Source organism: Thamnophis elegans, chromosome 12 (assembly GCF_009769535.1).
Source record: "Thamnophis elegans isolate rThaEle1 chromosome 12, rThaEle1.pri, whole genome shotgun sequence".
In the NCBI taxonomy this organism is placed as follows: domain Eukaryota; kingdom Metazoa; phylum Chordata; class Lepidosauria; order Squamata; family Colubridae; genus Thamnophis; species Thamnophis elegans.
In genome coordinates, this window is record NC_045552.1 from 55,974,310 (window position 1) to 55,997,789 (window position 23,480).

The 23,480-nt window shown below is 47.1% G+C and overlaps 1 protein-coding gene across 1 annotated transcript in view; it reads left to right on the forward strand.

Moving 5' to 3' along the window:
* Positions 1 to 23,480, forward strand: part of DOCK11 (dedicator of cytokinesis 11) — a 91,394-nt gene that overhangs the window by 37,586 nt on the left and 30,328 nt on the right. The window contains exons 23-40 of the mRNA XM_032227837.1: positions 1,202 to 1,291; positions 1,442 to 1,560; positions 2,932 to 3,001; positions 3,094 to 3,219; positions 3,415 to 3,486; positions 3,577 to 3,723; positions 3,962 to 4,045; positions 4,570 to 4,681; positions 7,225 to 7,403; positions 11,639 to 11,755; positions 12,966 to 13,041; positions 13,349 to 13,461; positions 15,010 to 15,121; positions 15,208 to 15,274; positions 16,193 to 16,240; positions 17,374 to 17,516; positions 18,284 to 18,399; positions 22,989 to 23,126. Coding sequence (XP_032083728.1) covers positions 1,202 to 1,291; positions 1,442 to 1,560; positions 2,932 to 3,001; positions 3,094 to 3,219; positions 3,415 to 3,486; positions 3,577 to 3,723; positions 3,962 to 4,045; positions 4,570 to 4,681; positions 7,225 to 7,403; positions 11,639 to 11,755; positions 12,966 to 13,041; positions 13,349 to 13,461; positions 15,010 to 15,121; positions 15,208 to 15,274; positions 16,193 to 16,240; positions 17,374 to 17,516; positions 18,284 to 18,399; positions 22,989 to 23,126 — 1,929 coding nt within the window. The remainder of the gene's footprint in view (positions 1 to 1,201; positions 1,292 to 1,441; positions 1,561 to 2,931; positions 3,002 to 3,093; positions 3,220 to 3,414; positions 3,487 to 3,576; positions 3,724 to 3,961; positions 4,046 to 4,569; positions 4,682 to 7,224; positions 7,404 to 11,638; positions 11,756 to 12,965; positions 13,042 to 13,348; positions 13,462 to 15,009; positions 15,122 to 15,207; positions 15,275 to 16,192; positions 16,241 to 17,373; positions 17,517 to 18,283; positions 18,400 to 22,988; positions 23,127 to 23,480) is intronic.

Genomic DNA, 23,480 nt, shown 5'->3' on the forward strand with positions numbered 1-23,480 from the left:
TAAAAAACCAGTTTAAACTATTTGGTTATACTATTACAATGATATAATTAATGCAAGTGTTGTCATATTATAGTTACTGTTATGGGTTCATGTGTTAATATTTACCATGTTTTTTTTCTTATTCTGGTTTTTGTCTGTGTAACTGACATACCCTATATTCATACACTGTTCAAAAATGCATAGATTAGATAGATAGATAGATAGATAGATAGATAGATAGATAGATGATAGATAGATAGTTGGATAGATAGATAGATAGATAGATAGATAGATAGATAGATAGATAGATAGATAGATAGATAGATAGATATGGATATTTAAAGTCACAACCCCTGGTATGCCCCAATTATTCGAATCCCAGTAAGGGTATGGCTAGCTGATGAGAGCTAAATAGCTTGAAATAGATCTATACTAGTCTCCCTTTATTTATTTATCAGCACAAATAAAACATAGATATAGATATAGATGATATAGATACAGATACAGATAAAGATACAGATACAGATATAGATACACAGACACACACACACACATATACACACACACACACACATATATATATATATATATATATATATATATATATATATATATATATATATATATCAGCACAAATAATATATATATATATATATATATATATATATATATATATATATATACATACATACATACATACATACATACATACATACATACACACACACACACACATGTTGCATTTGTGCTTATAAATAAATAAAGGGCACAAATGTAACAAGGCAACATAAAAAAATGGCTTTCTGCCTTGATTGCTCCTAGGGTGAGCCGATAGACAGAAAAGGGAAGCAGTATGCTCCCACCCATATTTGGGCATACCAGGGGTTATGACACCATACATACATACAGACACACACACACACACACACACATACACACACACACACACACACAGAGACACACATATCTTTAAAACAGGGCAGTCATGACTCTCCCCATCACCCCAACCTGGGTCCATACAAAAACGAAACACACACACCCCGCTGGTTTTTGGTTGCCTACGAATGAGCCAGATGAGAAAAGATCCCTGTTGTCCAGGCCTTGAGGAGAAGACATCCCAAGCTCAGGATCTCTTAGATTTCAATAAGCTGAGGCAAGGCCCGAGTGGAAACAGCTCCTTCTGTTCTTAAGGACTGTTGGCTTTTCTCGTTCTGTCGTTCAGGATCGTCATTTGCATAAGTTCTTCCAGTATTGCCAGACGATTCAGGGAGGTGCCAAGGGAGCCCCAGGAGAACTTGTGAAATATCTGAAGGTGAGCTGTGTCTGGACAAGGGGTGGGGGTGGGGATATCTTTTGGGGAGAGGGCTAATGCGATGGGAACAAGGGCCAAGCCAAGGCTCAAAGATCACCAGACCTTCTTCTTTGTACCTTCTTGAAGTCTAACCGCCTATCTTGGTTTCAGTGTTTGCATGCCATGGAGATCCAAGTCATGATACAGTTTCTGCCGGTGATTCTTACGCAGCTCTTCCGAGTCCTCACCAGGCACCCAGAAGAAGAAGAGGTGGCCGTCAACAGTACTATGTGAGTTTGGGTCAGAGACAACAAGCGACCTGTTTCAGGTTGCCATCCTCTCTGCCTTGGGGGTATTTTCAGTACACTAGCGATCTAATGCAGTGGCATAACCAGGATATAATGCAGTGGCATAACCAGGTCAGTTACAGAAACTAACACAACCGGTGAGCTAAGAGTAATAGAATAAGAAGAGTTGGAAGGGACCTTGGAGGTCTTCTAGTCCAACCATCTACTCAAGCAGAAGGGCTTTTCAGATCCAAATTTATTGTGGAGCTTTATTGGGGGGGGGGGAATCCAAATAGCATTAGTCCTCAATTTACATCCAGAACTGGGACCAGCACTTCCGTCACTAAGTGAGGCAGTAGTTAATAAGTTCTTGTTCTTGCCTGATTTTACAGCCTTTTTTTTTTGCCATTAAGCCAATCCAGCTTCCCTCACTGATTTTGCTTGCTGGACCCCCAAGGTCGCCAATGGCCATCATCACGTGACCCAGGGATGCTTCTGCAACCGTCATCAATTCGTGCTGGTTGCCAAGCGCCCGGTCGTGATCACATGACCACAGGTCCTAAGAGGGAGGGGCATGAGCCACTTTTTTTCAGCACAGTCATAACTGTGTGATTCCATCATGGCCAGTGTCTCCAATCTGTTTCAGCTTCTATTGGCTCACCTTGTTACTAAGCCTTATTCATTGGCTGACCTTGTTACCATGTCTCTGACAGTTCATGAATATTCTGACAACTAGGCCAAGTGGCTACTCTTGAGGGAAGCAACTCAAGATGGGCAGGAGGAAATGGATGACATTTCCTGGCATCGGACCTGGGTACCTGAGAGACCGCCTCCTGCCAATTACCTCTCTCAGACCAATTAGATCGCACAGGTTGGGTCTCCTCCGGATTCCATCTGCCAGCCAATGTCGGCTGGCGACTCCCCGGGGGAGGGCCTTCTCTGTTGCAGCTCCGGCCCTCTGGAACGAGCTCCCTGTTGAGATCCGGACCCTTACTACCCTCCCGGCCTTCCGCAAAGCCACCAAGTCCTGACTGTTCCAGCAGGCTGGGGGGAGCTGAGAAGCATCTACCTCCACGGAAATTGTGAATGTTGGTTTTGTTTTTAATATGTTGTCTTTGTCTCGTTCCCCCCTTTCCCTTGTCTTTTGTGAGCCGCCCGGAGTCCTCCGGGAGTGGGCGGCATACAAGACAAATAAATAAATAAATAAATAAATAAATAAATAATAAATGACTTTCCCAACCAAGCATCCTTTCATGCCCACCAAGCCAGTCAGCCCCCTGATAGGGAAGCGAGTTGCTGTCATGCAGATGGGATTACTCTTCCGTGTAACAACGAGATGGGTTGTCCACCTTCTTTTTCCACCCCTTCCTGCAGGGTTCTTCTCTACATTGTGTCTAGATGCCATGAGGAGAATCTTGACCACTATTTGCGAACATTCATCAAGGTGAGTTGGAGAAAGGACTCCATTCTAGGTCATAGGCTCTGGGTCCAGGGAGTCCACCATCAATAACATTGAATGTCTCTTCTCCCCTCCAGTTCTGCTTTCAGCCTGAGAAGCCCAGCGGGTCCCAGGCGAAGATGACGCACGAAATCTTGGCGGGAGCCATATCAACAATCCTCAAGCAGTCCGCAGATTTCTTGGCCATCAATAAGATGCTGAAGGTGAGACCAAACATGGAAAGTCAAGTCCTTCAAGGCCACCTCTCCTTGCAGAGTTTGAAGCCCATCAAGCCAAAGGTGTTGAGAGAGGCTCCACTCTGCTCGTTGGGTGGCCTTCTCCACACCGTGGTTTCTTCTGTAAGGTGGGAGATAAGTCCTGGCTGGGATACATCTCTCTACTCTTCCTCTTGCTTCCAGTATTCATGGTTTTTCTTTGAAATTCTGGTGAAGTCCATGGCTCTTTATCTTCTGGATGAGAACAAGATTAAGGTAAGGGTGGAAGCTTTTACAGACAAGCCACATGGGTCTGGTGGGAATTCAAGGAGCTTGAGTTGGACTTCACACACTTCATCCTTTCAGCTTCCAAGGCCACAGAGGTTCCCAGAGTCCTACGGACATGCACTCCATTCTTTGCTGCTCTCCATAATTCCACATGTGAACATTCGCTACAGTGAAATCCCAGAGGAGTCAAGAAATGTCAACTTCTCCTTGGCCAACTTGTTGAAGGTTGGTGTAGACGTTGGCCTCTTCCTCTCCTTCCTTCCCCATCTTTAGTTTATGTGGGGGGTGGGAGCAAATAAGGCCAAGTGTTTAATCCTGTTGGAACAACTGCTTCTAGGATTGAAACTCTGTTGACGGGAGCCCCCAAATACCTAAAGGTTACCCCATAAATAGCATTTATGCACCCCGGAAATGCACCCAGTCAATGTGATGCAGGAGGTTCACCTTTTATCCTCTTCCCCAGCGATGTTTGACCTTCATGGACCGAGGGTTTATCTTCAACCTCATCAATGACTACGTTTCTGGGTTCAGTACCAAAGACCCCAAGGTAAAATATGAAGCTTCCCGGGGGATAGAAAGCAGAAGTGGTCTCTTACAAGTTCCATTGTCAGGGTTCCAAATAGCATCCAAAATCAAATCAGAGTCCGAAGCAAAGGATTGCTCAGAGTTCCAACTGATGAAGAGAGCCATGTTGGCACATCTGGGAAAACCCGAATCTGAAGGCTTCCCATTTTTTCCCACCCAGTTGAAAGTTCAAGATCTTATCCCGCCCCACACACACACACAGACACCCACAAGTCCATCCCATGGTCCAATCTCCCACTGCCATGCTGGCAGCTTCCACCCATCCAGTTCTGGTCAGGCGCAGAGGTGCAGAGTCAAAGGATGATGACCTTGGCTTTCTAGAAAGAATGTTGTTATGGCTACATAGCATCTAACTCCGTACAATCCCATTTTCCCACCATAGAAAATGCATAGCAGAAGAATAGAAAGTGTGGCAGGCCAAAAGACCCAAAAGAAAAGAGGGCTGCAGGCCTGACATCTATTTTATCTCTCCTTCTCCACACCCAGCTCTTGGTGGAATACAAGTTTGAATTTCTACAGACCATCTGTAACCACGAGCACTACATCCCGCTGAATCTGCCGATGAATTTTGCCAAGCCAAAGTTTCAGCGAACACAAGGTCTGTTTTCAGTGGCTACGTGATTCATGGGCTATTCCTAACAAATCGATCATTTTTCCACCTGTTTCTGGAGCCAAAGCCTGAAGCAGCGAATCAATCAATCACCCTTTTTTAAAACTTCCTGAGAAATTCAGCAAAGCCCGCAAATAGAATTTGCAGGATTAAAGTAACAGCAGATCCTTTTTTTTTTTTTAATCATTAGGAGTTTGGCTTCCTTTAAAGCAGAAAAGTGGGCACCTCTGTGCTGTGAAATTGGTTAAACTGGAAGATAAGACCTCTTGGTTTTCATCTTTTCTGTTTTTTAATGGTTGAAACAGAGCAAGGAGATAAAATACTCCTCAAATAGTCTTTGTATGTCTATTGCGTACAGAAGAGGTGGGTTCCTACCAGGTCGGCCCAATTCGGCCGAACCGGTAATGATATGGCAGACTGGGTCGCTGGAACCGGCAGCGAGTCAGGCCTGCCACATCCCCGAACTGGTTCCCCAGTTGGTTCCCCTTGGCGCCGCCATCTTGTTTTTAAGTTCTGTGCATGCGCAGAGCAATTTTAATTGAACTGCGCATATTTATTTATTTATTTATTTATTAGACTTATATACCGCTTCATAGAGCTTTCAGCCCTCTCTAAGCGGTTTACAAATTCTTTTTAGCAAGTTGAGTCAGCAACTTGCCCCCCCCAGTCCGGGTCCTCATTTCACCCACCTCGGAAGGATGGAAGGCTGAGTCGACCTTGAGCCTGGTGAGATTTGAACCGCTGAGCTGCAGATCACAGTCAGCTAGAGTGGCCTGCAGTACTGCACCCTAACCACTGCGCCACCTCGGCTCACCTCGGCACACAGCGCCCATCCAGCCCGCGCACAAGTGAACCGGTAGTAAAGCCAGCCGGAACGCACCCCTAGTGTACAGACACGCATACCCACACAGTGGAGCTGCCACAGACAGAAGCCCAACGTTTTGGCTGTGAAGATAGAATGAGAAAAATCAGTGAAAGGTTTATCAATGTGCCTCTCCTGGTGCCCATCGGTGGCTGCCGTGATTTGTGCCATCCTAATTTCATCCAGCCGATGTATTTACTGCATATTCTTTTCTCTGCAAACGAACAGAGTTGGAAGGGATCTTAGAGGTCTTCTAGTCCAACTCCTTGCTCCAGCAGGAAAGCCTTAGACCAGGCGTGTCAAACTCAATTTCATTGAGGGTCACATCAGGGGTGTGTTTTTGACCTGAAAAGGGGGGGGGTGTTTCTCGGTGTGTGTGTGGCCAGGGTGGGCATGGCCAGCTCGACATCACTTGTGTCGGAGGGGGGGATTGCCTGTGGAGGCCCAAGCCCTCTCCAAGCGAAAACAGGCTCCGAAGATCCGTTTTCGGCTGCAACAGCCTCCTGCAACCTTCTGCCAGTGAAAACGGAGCTCGGGAGGACAGCACATAGCAATAGCAATAGCAGTTAGACTTATATACCGCTTCATAGGGCTTTCAGCCCTCTCTAAGCGGTTTACAGAGTCAGCATATTGCCCCCAACAACAATCTGGGTCCTCATTTCACTCCCCTTGGAAGGATGGAAGGCTGAGTCAACCCTTGAGCCGGTGAGATTAGAACAGCCGAACTGCTGAACTAGCAGTCAGCTGAAGTGGCCTGCAGTGCTGCACTCTACCCACTGTGCCACCTCGGCTCTTGGTCCTCGTGAACTCGTATTTTCACTGGCAGAGGCATCGCGGGCTGGTCCTTCGCTGTTTCCAGAGCACGGGCCAGAATATAAACACCCCACAGGCCTCATTCATTCCCCCGAGCCTTGAGTTTGACACCCCTTGGCCTAAACTGTTGCAAACAAATGGTTCTCCATCAGTTAGACTTTCGATGTCCTCTGCAAAGTTTGGCTAGATGGAGGGTAGCAATAAATTCTGCGAGATGCTTTGAGCCAGATCGAAGGCTCCTAAAATAGGCAAGGCTTTGGCCTCAGGACAGGTCCATCCAACCACTTCTCACAAAGGTTTCCCAACCTATTCATTATTCATCTATTCCACACTATTTTGGGCTTTTTATCTGATCTGCTTCTGAGCCCAGCAGAAATTAGCAATTTGTTTTCACCCAAAAGGGCGAAAAGGCTCGAGTTGGAACAGCCGAGGAAAACATCTGCAAAGCTTCTGCTTCTAAAAAAATGTCCACGGTGACACTGCAAGAGCTTGATTTGTTTATAATAGCTCCAGTTTGGCATTCCCCGAAGCAGAACTTTAGCCTCGGCAGTAAATTATAAAGTACTTGAACGGTGAATATAAATAATCCAGGGCTGTGGCTCCAAGATTTCTTGTTTTATTCCAATATCTTCAGATTCCCTCCAACACTCTGCCTCCTCCTCCAAGCCTTTGTCCTTTCTCAATTCCTTTGACACCCCCCCCCCAAAAAAACTCCCATCCAAACCTAGCAGGACCAAACAAATCAGCCAGTGGTGTTGGCCAGTCCTTCTGCATCATCTTCTCTTCGGTGAACTTCATCACTGGATGTCCTAGCGATACTACCACAAGATTCCTTTTCGACCTGTCCCCTCCGCAGATGTCAACCTTGAGTACAGTCTAAGCGATGAGTATTGCCGCCACCACTTCCTGGTGGGGGTGCTCCTACGGGAGACGTCCGCCGCCCTGAAGGACAACTCTGACGTCCGATACTTGGCCATCAGCATCTTGAAGAGCCTTCTCATCAAGCACGCCTTTGATAACCGATACTTGCACAAGGTAGGAGGACCTGAGCCAAGGTTTGACGTGGTTCCGTAGGTTGCACTCAGGCAACCATGACTGGCTTGGGTCTGCTTGTTGGAGAGTTCCCATCCCACGCTAAACCCAAAACTAAACAAATGATGGTTTAGCTCAGCTGAATTCACGTGGCTTGGTTCAAAATGACGTGACGATTGTGTGACGTGTCCCTCAATCAATTGTCCAGCGGGTTAGTTTTTTAGTTTAGTTTAGTTTATATTTTATTTGTATGCCGCCCTTTTCCCTGAGGGGACTCAGGGCGGCTCACAATTCAAGGGAGGGGGGAAAACAAACAAAGTTACAGAACAAAAAAGACCATACACAGCTAAAAACACAACAATCATACCATACGGAGTGGGGCTGCAAGTCTTTAGCCCCAAGCCTGTCGGAACAACCAGGTCTTAAGGGCTTTGCGGAAGGCCTGGAGGGTAGTGAGGGTACGAATCTCCACGGGGAGTTTGTTCCAGAGGGTCGGAGCAGCCACAGAGAAGGCCCTCCTCCGGGTAGTCGCCAGTCGGCACTGGGCGGCTGATGGAATTCGGAGGAGGCCTAGTCTGTGGGATCTTATTGGTCTAGTGGAGGTAATTGGCAGTAGGCGGTCTCTCAAGTACCCAGATCCAATACCATGAAGGGCTTTGTAGGTGACAACTAGCACCTTGAAGCGAATCCGGAGATCAACAGGCAGCCAGTGCAGCTCGCGGAGGATAGGTGTTACGTGGGTGAAACGAGGCGCACGCACGATCGGGTTAGAAGTCATAGGAGATACATTGATTGATTTTTGCCCAACTAGGAATGCATTAACCCATTAATGCCATGGATTTGCTGAATGTGGCCAATGAGGAGGGCAAAATAACCAAGGGGTTTCATGCTCTGGACCTTCTTCCTACCCAATAGTTGCTTAGGCAACCTCTGGCCTTCCTCTTGGTCAGCTGCAACATCCTCTTCGTTTGATCCTTCAATGTATTTTGGGATCCCTTTTTCGTGACTACCAGAGTTGGAAGCCAGCCAAAACAAACTCCAGGCCAGGCCGGTTCCCTTGACGCTCTGCTGGTATCCTGCACTTCTGCACGTATCCAACTCATCACCCATTGTGGAGTTGAATTTCTGGGAACTTCTCTCCCCCTCCCTCATTTCCCCGCCCTCCCCAACTTCCCTGGGCCCATAAATTTCGAAGCCTGGTTTTCCTCTGCTTGGAGTTTGGAGGGTTTTGGGTGAAATTCCATTGGCTGAGAGTTGGGAAAGTGCCAAGCAGGATTGAAGCATTGAAAACCTTGGCTCATTCTTCTCTCTTTTAAGGTCTGCCCTTCTGTGGTGTCCCTCGTTTTCCTTTGTGTTGTTTTTGCAGTTATTTGCTGTGTCAACCCACTTTAATTAAATAATCAATAGCAAAAGCACTTAGACTTATATACCGCTTTACAGTGCTTTACAGCCCTCTCTAAGCAGTTTACAGAGTCAGCGTACTGCCCCCAATAATTTGGGGTTCCTCGTTTTACCCACCTCGGAAGGACGGAAGGCTGAGCCAATCTTGAGCCTGGTGAGATTCGATCTGCCAAACTGCAGGCAGCCGGCAGTCAGCAGAAGTACCCTGCAGTACTACACTCTAACCACTGCACCACCACGGCTCTTAAGTAAAGAGTAAAGGAGGGTGAAGGTAAAGGTTCCCCTCGCCCATATGTGCTACTCATTCCCGACCCTAGGGGGCAGTGCTCATCTCCGTTTCAAAGCCAAAGAGCCAGCGCTGTCCGAAGACGTCTCCGTGGTCATGTGACCGGCAGGATTAAACACCAAAGGTGCACGGAGCGCTGTTACCTTCCCACCAAAGGTGGTTCCTATTTTTCTACTTGCATTTTTATGTGCTTTCGAGCTGCTAGGTTGGCAGAAGCTGGGACAGGTCACGGGAGCTCACTCACAAAGGTCACTTTTACATGCTTTCGAACTGTTAGGTTGGCAGAAGCTGGGACAAGTAACAGGAGCTCACTCTGTTATGCGGCGCTAGGGATTCGAACCGCCAAACTGCCGACCTTTGTGAAAGCAGGTAAAAAATGCAAGTAGAAAAACAGGAACCACCTTTGGTGGGAAGGTAACAGCGCTCCGTGTTCCTTTGGCGTTGAGTCACGCCGGCCACATGACCACGGAGAACATTTGCAGACAGAGCTGGCTCTTCGGCTTAGACACGGAAATGAGCACCGCCCCCTAGAGTCGGGAACAACTAGCACATATGAGCGAGGGGAACCTTTACCTTAAGAACAGCTGTGTGCAGATTTGCATGGAAGGAGGGAGATGAAGGGATGTGGCAGGAGCCGATCGGTCACCAGGACAAGAGGCTTAGTCTTCTGAGCTTTGAGCCCCGTGCTGGAGCCCATCCTCAAGGAACTTCTCTCTAGCAGAATGTGTGCTTAGGGGGGGCTGTGTGTGTAGTATTTCTGTGGTGCCTGTTTGTGTGTAGCTTTTTAGTTGCTGATTGCGGTGTGGATGGCTGGCTGTTGCAACCTTGTGCGGCCAAGCCCTCGCCTCCTAAGAGGTGAGATGGTAAATCAGGCTGGCGGTAAATCAGCACTCCTGTTGACTGCAGGTGCGATTGTGTCCTTCCACAATCACATAAAACGATGCGATTGTGTCCTTCCAGTGGCCAGAATGAAAGAAAAAAATATCCCCAAAGTAGATGCTTTTTCTGGCACAAGAAAAGGATCGGATCTTTCCTTCTAACCGCGTTGATTCAAAACTTCCTTTTCCTGAAGGAGAGGAGGAAGGAAGTAGGGAAGGGAGGGAAGAAGGAAGGGAAAGGAGAGGAGGGTGGAAGGGAGAGAAAGAGAAGGAGAGATAGTAGGAAGGGAAGAGGAAGAGTGGAGGAGAGGCAAAGGAATGAAGAAAGAGGTAAGGAGAGGTGGGTGGAAGGGAGAGAAAGAGGAGGAGAGATAGTAGGAAGGAAAGAGGAAGAGTGGAGGAGAGGCAAAGGAATGAAGAAAGAGGAAAGGAGAGGTGGGTGGAAGGGAGAGAAAGAGAAGGAGAGATAGTAGGAAGGGAAGAGGAAGAGTGGAGGAGAGGCAAAGGAATGAAGAAAGAGGTAAGGAGAGGTGGGTGGAAGGGAGAGAAAGAGAAGGAGAGATAGTAGGAAGGGAAGAGGAAGAGTGGAGGAGAGGCAAAGGAATGAAGAAAGAGGTAAGGAGAGGTGGGTGGAAGGGAGAGAAAGAGAAGGAGAGATAGTAGGAAGGGAAGAGGAAGAGTGGAGGAGAGGCAAAGGAATGAAGAAAGAGGTAAGGAGAGGTGGGTGGAAGGGAGAGAAAGAGAAGGAGAGATAGTAGGAAGGGAAGAGGAAGAGTGGAGGAGAGGCAAAGGAATGAAGAAAGAGGAAAGGAGAGGTGGGTGGAAGGGAGAGAAAGAGAAGGAGAGATAGTAGGAAGGGAAGAGGAAGAGTGGAGGAGAGGCAAAGGAATGAAGAAAGAGGAAAGGAGAGGTGGGTGGAAGGGAGAGAAAGAGAAGGAGAGATAGTAGGAAGGGAAGAGGAAGAGTGGAGGAGAGGTAAGGGAAGAAGAAAGAGGTAAGGAGAGGTGGGTGGAAGGGAGAGAAAGAGAAGGAGAGGAGGGAGGAAGATAGAGAAAGAGAAGGAGAGAGGGTAGGAAGGAGAAGAAAGAGGGTAGGAGTAGGGGAGAGGTAAGGGAAGAAAAGGGGAAGGAGAGGAGGAAGGAAGGAAGTAGAGAAGGGAGGGAGGGAGGGAGAAAAGAAAGGGAAAATAAGGTGGTGTTACAACAGGAGGAAGGGATGGTAAACAAAGCAACCCAAACTGTATATTATAACCTTTTAAATGGAATAACAAAAGTATAAGAATGGCAAAGGAAAAGAATAACTATGTGAATGTATACCTATAATTGTATGTAAGAGAATAAACGATAGTAAGAATATAAAGCTAAGTATAAATAAATATAGAATAGTACATAAAAATGGATAACGAATAAGGGGACCATGAATGCAAGATAGAAATGTATAGAAGGGAAAACACTAACTGCAAAGAAACCGATACGGAACTGCTGTGTGATATACGATGGAACTTCTTGTTCCTATGTTGTTTTAAGTCATGTGTTTGTTTTTGTTGATGTGTTTATGTGTTTAAAATAAAAATTAAAGAAAAAAACTTCCTTTTCCTCTTATCATCTCCTATCTGGTGGAGGGGGGGGAGAGAGTTTCACTTCATTTCCCCCCCTCCTCCTCCTCTCTTGCAGAACCATCAAGCCAAAATAGCACAGCTGTATTTACCTCTTGTCGGAATCCTTTTGGAAAACATCCAGCGGTTAGCCGGGCCGGATAACCTGTATTTGTGCACGCCGATGTCCACCTCTGTGAGTAATTTTGAAGCAGGGGCTTGGATCATTCCAGATGTGGGACAGGCTCCCCAGCTCAGTACACACACACACACAATCACACACACACACAAACACACACACACCGCCTGCTGGCTGAGAAAACTTTAGAAAAAGGATGAACTTGGAAGGCGCCTGTGATGATACGTGGGGAAGAGCTTGGGAGACAGGCCCAAGGGAACGGTCAGATAAGAGAGGCCAGAGACCACCGATCTCAATACAATAAAGTCTGATTTATACAGATTATGGCAGGAACCAGATATCCCTGGGTAGTCTCTAGGAATAAAGTCTAGCTGATCTGATGAACTGGCAGAACCACCACAGTGTTTAACAGATCACAACCACTTTATATCTGCTGCCATTTTTAAAATATCTGCTGCCATTTTTAAAAGGTATAAAGAAGCAGCATGTAAAACTTAACCTTGCAATAACCATAAAAATATGTCTGTACAAACCAACGGGTTTTTCAGAAGGTGGTAGATTCCTTCTAAGAATGTACTTTTTATGTAATAATTCAAAAAGTACATTCACCATTGGCTCAAAACAACTTCTCAAGATGCCCAACAGTTTATGGATTCCATAGGCTATCATTTCCATCTTTCTACCTTTGTCTTTACCAAGATAGGTGTGTTTCCCCCAAATGCCTCAAGATTATCCTCTAAAACAGGGCTTTTCATGGAATCCCAAAGTTCTCAAGAATTTGATGGGGTTCCACACCAGGCTAAGAATGAGAAAAAGTTATATATGAACTTTTATAGGCTGGACATAATAGGCTGGACAAGAGGCTCAGAAGGAACCGTCTCTCCCGCAGGTTGCAAAGATTCTGTCCAGGTGGCCTCCTAACAAAACAGAATTTGTTCATCAAGTTGTGATTCCTATCTGGTTTGCCCCATGAGGCCAATAAGACCCAGAAAGGTCATCTAGTCTAGTCCAGGGGGCCTCCAAACTTGGCAACTTTTTAAGACTTGTATTGCTGGCTGGGGAATTCCGAGAGTTGAAGTCCACAAGTCTTAACAGTTATCAAGGTTTGAGATCTTTGGTTCTAGTCCAATGTTTCTCAAGCCAAGGAATTTCAAACTGGATGGATTTTAACACTCTCCATCTCCCCCGCAGGCCAAACGCTGCGAGATTTTCAGGTTGTCTTATAGTTGCTCCTGTCCCTTAACCCTTTTCTTCACCTTCTCTGCAGGCCTCCCGCGATGAGTTTCTGTGCAGCTTCACCTCCCCTTCCAACAGGTCAAGCCTTGTTGTGGATAAAGACTCGGGTAAGGAATGCTGGGTTTAAACCCCATCGCCAATCCTTAACCTTGGCCCAGGGGGGTTGGGGGTGAAGAAGAGAGTTGGAAGGGACCTTGGAGGTCTTCTAGTCTCGTGGAAGGGATTTGAGTCCAGAAGGAGACCTTGGTGGGATTCAGAGCTTGTGGGTCTCAAGGCTGACCCCACTGGCCAGCAAGGGGAGCCCCACAGACTGTCTGTCCTTCTTGGGGCAGCCATTTTTCTGGGTCAAGGGGGTGGCCAGGGATCACCGTCCTGGGGCAACTGGTCGCAAACCCTCGGCCCTTTTCCTTGCAGTTTATGGCGCCGGCTTCCAGAACGGGCTCTTTCTGAAGAGGGAAGACTCGCGGGGGTCCCTCGCGTCAGAAGGAACAGCCGGCTCCCCCGATCAGCCTTCCTCTGGGGAAAACGTAAAGTCGTTCTTTTGGATTTCCAGAGGGGTTGGGGAACAGAGAGCCGGATTCTAGAAGCTCTTAGAGCAGGGGGTCTCCAACCTTGGCAACTTTAAGACTTGTGGACTTCAACTCCCAGAGTTCCTCAGCCAAGTCCACAGGTCTTAAAAGTAGCCAGAGTTGGAGACCACTGCTCTAGAGCACTGATGGGGAACCTTTTCAGCACCGAGGGCTGAAACCAGAAGGTGCAGGCATGGGTGCGCGCCAGAGCATCGTAAACTCAAAAACCAGCTGCCTGTTTTGGGGGCGTTTTCAGGCTGTTTTTCAGGCCATTCAAGCCAAAAGTGGCCTAAAAAATGTCCTGAAAACAGCCCCCAAAATAGCCTGAAAATGGCCCGAAAAACACCCATGAAGACCAGCTAGCTGGCACCCGTATGCAAACTGGAAACCAGAAGAGCAGCTGGCGAAGGTGCCCATGCCCACAGAGAGGTGTCTATGCCATAGATTTGCCATCATGGCCGTAGAACAGGGTTTCTCAACCGTGGCGACTTTAAGTCCTGTGGACTTCAACTCCCAGAATCCCCCAGCCAGCTTTAAGTCCACAGGACTTAAAGTCGCCACGGTTGAGAAACCCTGCTCTAGAGAGTCCCGTCGCTCGCTGTGGGGGCGTGTTTGCCCGAAAACTGGAAGCCAATGCTGGTTTTCCGCTCGGTCACACTACAGGACCTCTCTACATACATGGCCAGTTGATGAGCACCCGACATGTGATCATTTGATCCCAGGAAGGTGGGCAGCCATCAGAACTTCGGAACCGGGTCATAAGTTACCTTTGGGGCACGGGGTGGGGGTGAGGGGGGATTGTCTGTCGGAACTTTGAATGGTTGCTAAGCGATCCGTCGTAAGGACTACCTGTGCCAGTTTGGGGGAAGAGTTGGCTGGCCATATGTAAAGGTAGCTTAATAACAGTGTTAGATACCTAATTTAAAGGGTAAAAGAGTAATGAGGGTAAAGATACCTCAATAAGGGTATTAGCTAATTTCCATTTCCATTTGTTGAATTTATAGGCCGTCCAATCCCGGAGGATTCCGGGCGGCTTACAGAAATATGAAATATTAAAAAGGATTAAACAAATAAGACACAACAAATTAAAAGAAACACAACATGCACCCAGTCTAAGCGGGGCTGGACATCAATCAAGAGGTCAACAGCCCCAGGCCTGCCGGAAAAGCCAGGTTTTGATAGCTTTTCGGAAGGCCATGAGAGTGGGAAGGATCCGGATCTCTGGGGGTAGCTCATTCCATAGGGCTGGAGCGGCAACAGAGAAGGCCCTACTCTGAGGTGTCGCCGGCCGGCATTGTCCAGCTGATGGCACCTGGAGAAGGCCCATCCTGTGCAATCTTATCGGTCTTAGGGAGGTATGCGGCAGAAGACGGTCTCGTAGATATCCGGGTCCTAGGCCATGTAGGGCTTTAAAGGTGATAACCAGCACCTTGAATCGTGCTTGGAGATTCCTTCCTCCCCTTACTTTTCTCCCCTCCTTCATTTGGCTCCTATCGGTCAACGCAGATGCGGAAGAGCTCCACGCGCAGCAGCCTCTCCCATTTTGGGCGGCTGGACCAGTACGAGATCCGCAGCCTGCTCGTCTGCTACCTTTACATCGTCAAGATGCTGTCTGAAGGTCGGCCGTCTCCGATCCCATTTCCTGGGCTGGGGCAGCTCGAGGGATGACAGGAGACGTCTTAAGCCATTCTCTGTTGATTGCAGATACCTTGTTGTCCTACTGGAACAAAATATCTCCCCAGGAGCTGATGAATGTCTTGGTTCTGCTAGAGTAAGTTTGCTTGCACTTCTTTAAGAGATTGAGGGGAGGAAGAAGGATTGTGTGTTGGAACTTCTAGGAAGAAGAAGTCTAGATGGCCACATTTAGTAGGCCACAGATGTCCACTAAGCATTCGGCAGTTTGTGGGGTGGCCACAGCTCAAGGAAAGAGGCAATATCAGACCAGTGTTTCTCAATCTTGGCCAAGATGGTTGTGTTGTGGCCCATCAGCGGCCAACAGAGCTGGAAGCAGAGTCGGACAGTGAGGAGGCTGGGGAGGAACATGGGACAGTCCTGGGGGCTGAGGAAAGCTCAGATGAGGGCTCTGCATCGGAGGCAGAGAGGGAGCTAGGCAGCAGTGAAGCAGAGGAACAGCTGGAGCCTGTTCCCAGTGTGCACATGTGCAGAGCTGCCAGAAGGAAGCAGGGTCAACTTGGGAATAAAGCCACACCTCAGAAGTGATTGACCCCCCCCCCAGAGGAAACAAAAGAGGAGCGAACGGGGAGGGGACTTTTGCAGGGAACAATTCATTCCTTCGGTCGTGTCAAGAGTGGAAAGTTCTGTTTGTGACTATAAGAGACTCTGTGCCAAGTGTTTTCCTTGCCCTGTATTTGGAAACAAGTTATCTGGCACGTCTCCAAGCGAGATAAGGTTCGCGTGGATAAATATTCCTCTGAAAGACTGTTTGCCAAGCCTTGCTGAATGAAAGGAATAAAAGAGGTTTTGCCAAAACCAAGAGTCTGCTTCATGCTTGTTAAGGAAACCTGGGTCAAAACAGGTTGGACCTCAACTCCCAGAACTTCCCAGCCAGTCACGGGGGAATTCTGGGAATTGAATCCACCCATCTTCAAGTTGCCGAGGTTGAGAAACCCTGATCTAGGATGTTTTAGTAATCTTGCTTGTTTGACTTTCTTTCTCTCTCGCGCCGCAGAGTCTGTCTCTTCCACTTCCGATATGTGGGGAAAAGGAACATTGCCAGGTACTATGGGAAATGGGTGCGTGGGGGTTTGTGGTGGTGGTGTTTTTTTTTTCCATTTCATTTTAATTTATTTGTATGCCGCCCTTTTCCCTGAAAGGGACTCAGGGCGGCTCACAACTCAAAGGGAGGGGAGAAACAGACAAAGTTACAAAAACATAAAGACCATACACAGTTAAAAAGCACAACAATCATACCGTTTGAAGTGGGGCTGGGAGTCTTTAGCCCAAGGCCTGTCGGAACAGCCAGGTTTTAAGGGCTTTGCGGAAGGCCTGGAGGGTGGTGAGGGTACGAATCTCCACGGGGAGTTCGTTCCAGAGGGTCGGAGCAGCCACAGAGAAGGCTCTCCTCCGGGTAGTCGCCAGTCGACACTGGCCGGCGGATGGAATTCGGAGGAGGCCTAGTCTGTGGGATCTAATTGGTCTAGTGGAGGTAATTGGCAGTAGGCGGTCTCTCAAGTACCCAGGTCCAATACCATGAAGGCTTTGTAGGTGACAACTAGCACCTTGAAGCGTACCCGGAGATCAACAGGCAGCCAGTGCAGCTCGCGGAGGATAGGTGAATCGAGGCGCACCCACGATCGCTCACGTGGCTGCATTCTGGACAAGCTGAAGTCGCCGAATACTCTTCAAGGGCAGCCCCATGTAGAGCATGTTGCAGTAGTCCAGTCTGGAGGTCACAAGGGCACGAGTGACTGTTGTGAGAGGGTTGTTATTCAGTGGATATACCAGCTGGACCCAGGTGGCAGTCTTGGCCTATTTATTTATCAAATTTATTTGCTGCCCATCCCATGGTCCAAGCGAACCTGAATTGCTTTCCCCAAGAAAAAAACAAACATTCAACTATTCTAAAGATGAAAATGGATTAAAATTACGAAAAGTAACAAAAAAAACCAACCCCGGGATTTAGAGGGGACAGGTGAGGCTGTTAGGTCCCAACCCCGTCCAACCACAGCTTCTCCTTCAGGATCCCAGACCGTCACCGAGCAGGGAGACTGGAGAGGCTGCCCTCCCACCAAATGGCAGACCAGGGGTAGTTCTGCATTGAGGCATGGGGCAGTGGCCCCCCAGCGTTGTTTGGGGTGCATTTGGACCCACGCATTTGAAGGAATTGAGCTCTGGATCTCTCCTCTGCAGGGTCCAGGATGGGTGGCTCTCCAAACATGCGAGCATTGACCGGAAATCCCAAACGATGCCCGTCCTCCGTAGCCGGGCGAGCACCATGCAGGCCCGGCTTCAGCACCTGAGCAGCCTGGACAGCTCCTTCACCCTGAATCACAGTAAGTTGGCCAGCAGAAGGCCGGGAGAGGGTGGCCCTCGGGGACCTCCCCCCTGAGTTGTCTTCTGCCCTTGCAGACATCATTGAGCAGGGATGGTCTGGGGCTTTGAAGGCCCTGAATGAGCTCTCCTTGGCCGTTCCTTCCTTTGTCACTCAGAGGAGAGTGAGTGCTGTGGGCCGCCAGCGGCCAGCAGAGCTGACAGCAGACTCAGACAGTGAGGAGGTTGGGGAGGAACCTGGACCAGTCCTGGAGTCTGGGGAAGGCTCTGATGAGGGCAGAGAGGGGGCCAGAGCCGTATGCCAGTTATCCGCTGCCTTCGGAGTCAGTCATCAGTGATGCAAAAGAACAACTGGAGCCTGTTCCCAGTCTGCGCATGCACAGAGTTGCCAGACGAAGGGAACAGCTAAAGAACAGGGGTTGACTTGGAAGTAAGGCCACAGGGGGACGATGAATGGCCCCTCCCAGAGGGAATAAAAGAGGAGCACCAGGGGAGTGGAGTTTGCAGGAGACCATTAGTTGGCTTAATTGGTTCGTGACTCTCCTAGATTCCTTGCCAGGTTTTGCAGATATGGGCCTGGCAGCTCTCCAAGCCTGATAAGGTCTGTGATTATAAATCCTCCCTTGAAAGACTTTTCTGGATGTGAATGAGCAGAATTCACAGTCAGTTAATAAAAGGGTTTTTTTGTCAGACAAGGAGTTTGCTTCACGCTCTTGGGAAGCCTCGTTCAGAACAGTGAAAGAGGTCAATCTCGGCTTTCTAATCTCAGGTGCCGGCACATCGGAGGCAGACATTGTCCATCAGGCCTTGCTGGAAGGCAACCTGACCACAGAAGTGACCTTGACGGTGCTGGACACCATCGCCTTCTTCACCCAGTGCTTCAAGGTCCGTCTCAGCATCTCCCCTCCCCCCCCCTCTCTCTCTCGGTTGAAGGTCCTCTTTGTAATAGTTGAGCTTGGATAGATCTGGACTCTCCGTTGGCCGAGCCTTCAGCTTTGAATTTTCCTTTTTATTATTATTATTATTATTATTATTATTATTATTATTATTATTATTATTATTATTATACAATTGTATCACAGCGGCCAGTTGTTTCGCCGGATTTGGCATTGGTTACTAGTCGGGCCCCACCCAGGGGCCTAGGACGTCGTAACGTATTTTCGCAATATGCGTGCAGATCCAAGCAGTGCGGCTTTTTGCATTTGACTGATGGTGATTTTGTCAATTTTTAACTGTTTTAAATGTAATTCCAGTGCTTTTGGAATAGCACCCAGTGTGCCAATTACCACTGGAATTACCACTGCTGGTTTGTGCCATAGTCGTTGAATTTCGATTTTTAAGTCCTGGTATCTTGCGATTTTTTCATGTTCCTTCTCGGCGACCCTGCTATCACCTGGTATTGCAATGTCTATGATTGTGACCCTATTTTTCTCAACCAGTGTGATGTCTGGTGTATTATGCGCCAGTATTTTGTCGGTTTGTATACGGAAATCCCACAAGATCTTGACCATCTGATTTTCTGTGACTCTTTCAGGCTGATGTTCCCACCAGTTTGTTGCTGTTTTAATATTATAATTTTTGCACAAATTCCAATGGATCATTTGTGCTACTGAATTGTGCCGCAATTTATAATCAGTCTGCGCGATTTTTTTACAGCAGCTGAGTATGTGATCAATAGTTTCGTCAGCTTCTTTGCAAAGTCTGCATTTGGCATCATCAGAGGATTTTTCGATTTTTGGCCTTAATGGCATTTGTGCGGCTAGCTTGTTCTTGCGCAGCCAGGATTAGTGACTCTGTTTCTTTCTTTAATGTACCTGTTTTAACCATAACCAAGTTTGTTCACTGTCCACTTTATCTTTTATTTTTTCCAGAAATTGGCCATGCAGTGCTTTGTTCTGCCAACTCTCCATTCTTGATTTTATCACATCTTTTCTGTATTCTTGTTTCGTCTGTTGGGCCTTCAGTAGATTTTTGTTCTTTACTTCGATTAATAGATGTTCTTGACTTTCTTTTAAATAATCAGCCAGTGCATGTTTTTCTTCTTCAACTGTTTGCTTCACTTGTAATAATCCTCTGCCACCTGATTTTCGTGGCAGGTATAGTCTATCAGTATCACCACGTGGATGTAAACTGTAGTGCATTGTCATTAGTTTCCTGGTTTTTCGGTCCAAAAGGTCCAAATCAGCTTGTGTCCAGTTAACTATGCCAGCTGTGTATCTTATAACTGGTATTGCCCAGGTATTTATGGCCTTGATTGTATTTCCACCATTCAATTTAGATTTCAAAATTTTCCTAACTCTGTTGGTGTACTCTCGTCTGACAATAGTTTTTACTTCTCCATGCTTGATGTTATCCAACTGCAGAATGCCTAAGTATTTGTAGGCTTCATTTTCTTTGCATTTAATTAGTTGGCCATTGGGCATTTCAATTCCCTCAGATGCAGTGATTTTGCCCCTTTTTATGGATACAGTGGCGCATTTTTCCATGCCAAACTGCATTGAAATATCGGTGCTGAATACTCGGACTGTATTTGTCAATGATTGGATTTCTATTTCTGACTTTCCATAGAGTTTCAAATCATCCATATATAGTAAATGTGAAATTTTTTCAGCTTCTTTGGCTGTTTGGTAGCCTAATTTCATTTTTTTTAAGATTACTGATAGTGGGATCATTGCGATGATGAAGAGAAGAGGTGAAAGTGAATCACCCTGGAAAATTCCTCGCTTGATATTAACCATTCCGTAGCTCTCATTCCCTACTGCCAACTCAGTTCTCCATTGTTTCATTGCCTTTTCAGTAAAGGATGTAATATTTTTGCTAATGCCAGTTGTTTCTAAGCATTTTATGATCCAACTATGTGGCAGTGAGTCAAATGCCTTTTTGTAATCAATCCAGACCATATTCAAGTTCGTTTTTCTGTTCTTACAATTTTCTAATATCATTTTATCAATTAGAAGCTGATCTTTTGTGCCCCTGCTCCTTCTTTTGTTGCCTTTTTGCTCTACTGGCAAGATGTTGTTTGTTTCCAAATAATCCATCATGTTATCTGCAATAATGCCTGTGAGTAATTTGAAGGTTGTTGGCAAGCATTATTATTATTATTATTATTATTATTATTATTATTATTGTACAATTGTATCACAGCGGCCAGTTGTTTCGCCGGATTTGGCATTGGTTACTAGTCGGGCCCCACCCAGGGGCCTAGGACGTTGTAACGTATTTTCGTAATATTCGTGCAGTTCCAAGCACTGCGGCTTTTTGCATTTGACTGATGGTGATTTTGTCAATTTTTAACTGTTTTAAATGTAATTCCAGTGCTTTTGGAATAGCACCCAGTGTGCCAATTACCACTGGAATTACCACTGCTGGTTTGTGCCATAGTCGTTGAATTTCGATTTTTAAGTCCTGGTATCTTGCGATTTTTTCATGTTCCTTCTCGGCGACCCTGCTATCACCTGGTATTGCGATGTCTATGATTGTGACCTTATTTTTCTCAACCAGTGTGGTGTCTGGTGTATTATGCGCCAGTATTTTGTCGGTTTGTATACGGAAATCCCACAAGATCTTGACCATCTGATTTTTGGTGACTTTTTCAGGCTTATGTTCCCACCAGTTTGTTGCTGTTTTAATATTATAATTTTTGCACAAATTCCAATGGATCATTTGTGCTACTGAATTGTGCCGCAATTTATAATCAGTCCGTGCGATTTTTTTACAGCAGCTGAGTATGTGATCAACAGTTTCATCAGCTTCTTTGCAAAGTCTGCATTTGGCATCATCAATTATTATTATTATTATTATTATTATTATTATTATTATTATTATTATTATTTATTTGTCTTGTATGCCGCCCACTCCCGAAGGACTCCGGGCGGCTCACAATAGACAAGGGAAAGGGGATAAATAGACAAAGACAAACAACACTTTAAAAACACAACATTCACAATTTCCGTGGGGCTGGATGTTTCACAAGCCCCCCGGCCTGCTGGAGCAGCCAGGACTTAGTGGCTTTGCGGAAGGCCGGGAGGGTAGTAAGGGTCCGGATCTGCACGGGGAGGTCATTCCAGAGGGCTGGAGCTGCAACAGAGAAGGCTCTCCCCCGGGGAGTCGCTAGCTGACATTGGCTGGCAGATGGAATCCGGAGGAGACCTAACCTGTGAGATCTAATCGGTCTGAGTGAGGTAATCGGCCTTTGATCCACCTTTGTCACCTTCACTTGAATTTGCCCTCCTATTTCTGAGGTCTTAGTCCTTGTTGAGTGACTGCCTCGTTTAACAACCATTTGCAGTTACTTTGGCGAGTAAAAAAATATATCCTTGCGAGCAATCCTTGCTTTTATAATGTTTCCTGGTCTGAGAGCAGACGTCGGACCATAAGACCCATCACAGTTTCACTGTGTGATTTAACGACCAAGTTTGCTGGTCCCAATTGTTCACTGAACGAGGACTACCTATCCCAGAGGTTCTTCAATAGCAATAGCACTTAGACTTATATACCACTTCATAGTGCTTTCACAGACCTCTCTAAGCGGTTTACAGAGTCAGCCTCTTGCCCCCAACCATCTGGGTCCTCATTTTACCCACCTCGGAAGGATGGAAGGCTGAGTCACCCTGGAGCCCCATCAGGATCGAACTTCTTACAGTGGGCAGAGTTAGCAATAGCTATAGCACTTCACAGTGCTTCACAGTGCTCTACAACCCTCTCTTAAGTGGTTTACGGAGTCAGCCTCTTGCCCCCAACAATCTGGGTCCTCACTTTACCCACCTCGGAAGGATGGAAGACTAAGTTAACCTTGAGTCGCATCAGGATCGAACTCCTGACAGTGGGCAGAGTTAGCAATAGCACTTAGACTTATATACTGCTTCACAGTGTTTCCAGCCCTCTCTAAGCTGCTTAAAGAGTCAGCCTCTTGCCCCCAACCATCTGGGTCCTCATTTTACCCACCTCAGAAGTATGGCAGGCTGAGTCACCCTGGAGCCCCATCAGGATTGAACTCCTTACAGTGGGCAGAGTTAGCAATAGCAATAGCACTTAGACATATACCCACCTTGGAAGGATGGAAGGCCGAGTCAACCTTGAGCCCTGGTGAGATTCAAACTGCCAAATTGCAGGCAGCCGGCAGTCAGCAGAAGCAGCCTGGAGTACTGCACTCTAACCACTGTGCCACAATGGCTCATTTACAACCCTCTCTAAATGGTTTACAGAGTCAGCCCAACAATCTGGGTCCTCATATGACCCACCTCGGAAGGATGGAAGACTGGGTCAACCTTGAGCCCTGGTGAGATTCAAACTGCCAAATTGCAGGCAGCTGGCAGTCAGCAGAAGTAGCCTGCAGTACTGCACTCTCACCACTGCGCCACCTTGGATCAGTGTTTAGGGTGGCTTGGGGTTATTTAAAAGCAAATTATCTTGTCTCTCTCGAGCCCTTTGGGGGATTTTCCCGCCAAAGTCCAGCCGGATCCGTTTCTCCCTAGAACCAGCTTTCGAACAACGACGGGCACAACCCACTGATGAAAAAGGTCTTTGATGTCCATCTGGCCTTCCTCAAGAACGGACAGTCGGAGGCGGCCCTGAAGCACGTCTTTGCCTCGCTCAGAGCTTTCATCAACAAGGTTAGCCAAGACGAGAGGCGGAATTGCTCCAGAGTGGCTGGTGGCTGCCCCGTTTCATCTTCGCTTCCCTCCCTGGCTCGGATGAAAATAGATCACTTCCCCAATTCCAGGCGCTGAACCAAGAGGCACCTGTTTCCTCTTTGTGGTCGGGTTTATTTATTTGTTTATTTTTAAAAAAAAAATATGTCCTGGATTTTGACCAAGCATGTCGAAGGGTAGGGAAAAGAGGTAGGAAGTCTCCAAGAAACACCCCACACAGCCGCTTTGTTCCGCTTTTGTTAACCGCGATAGTAAAATATTTATTTCAGGCCTGGCTTCCTAATGTACCATTCTGTATGCTGTGCAAAATACGAA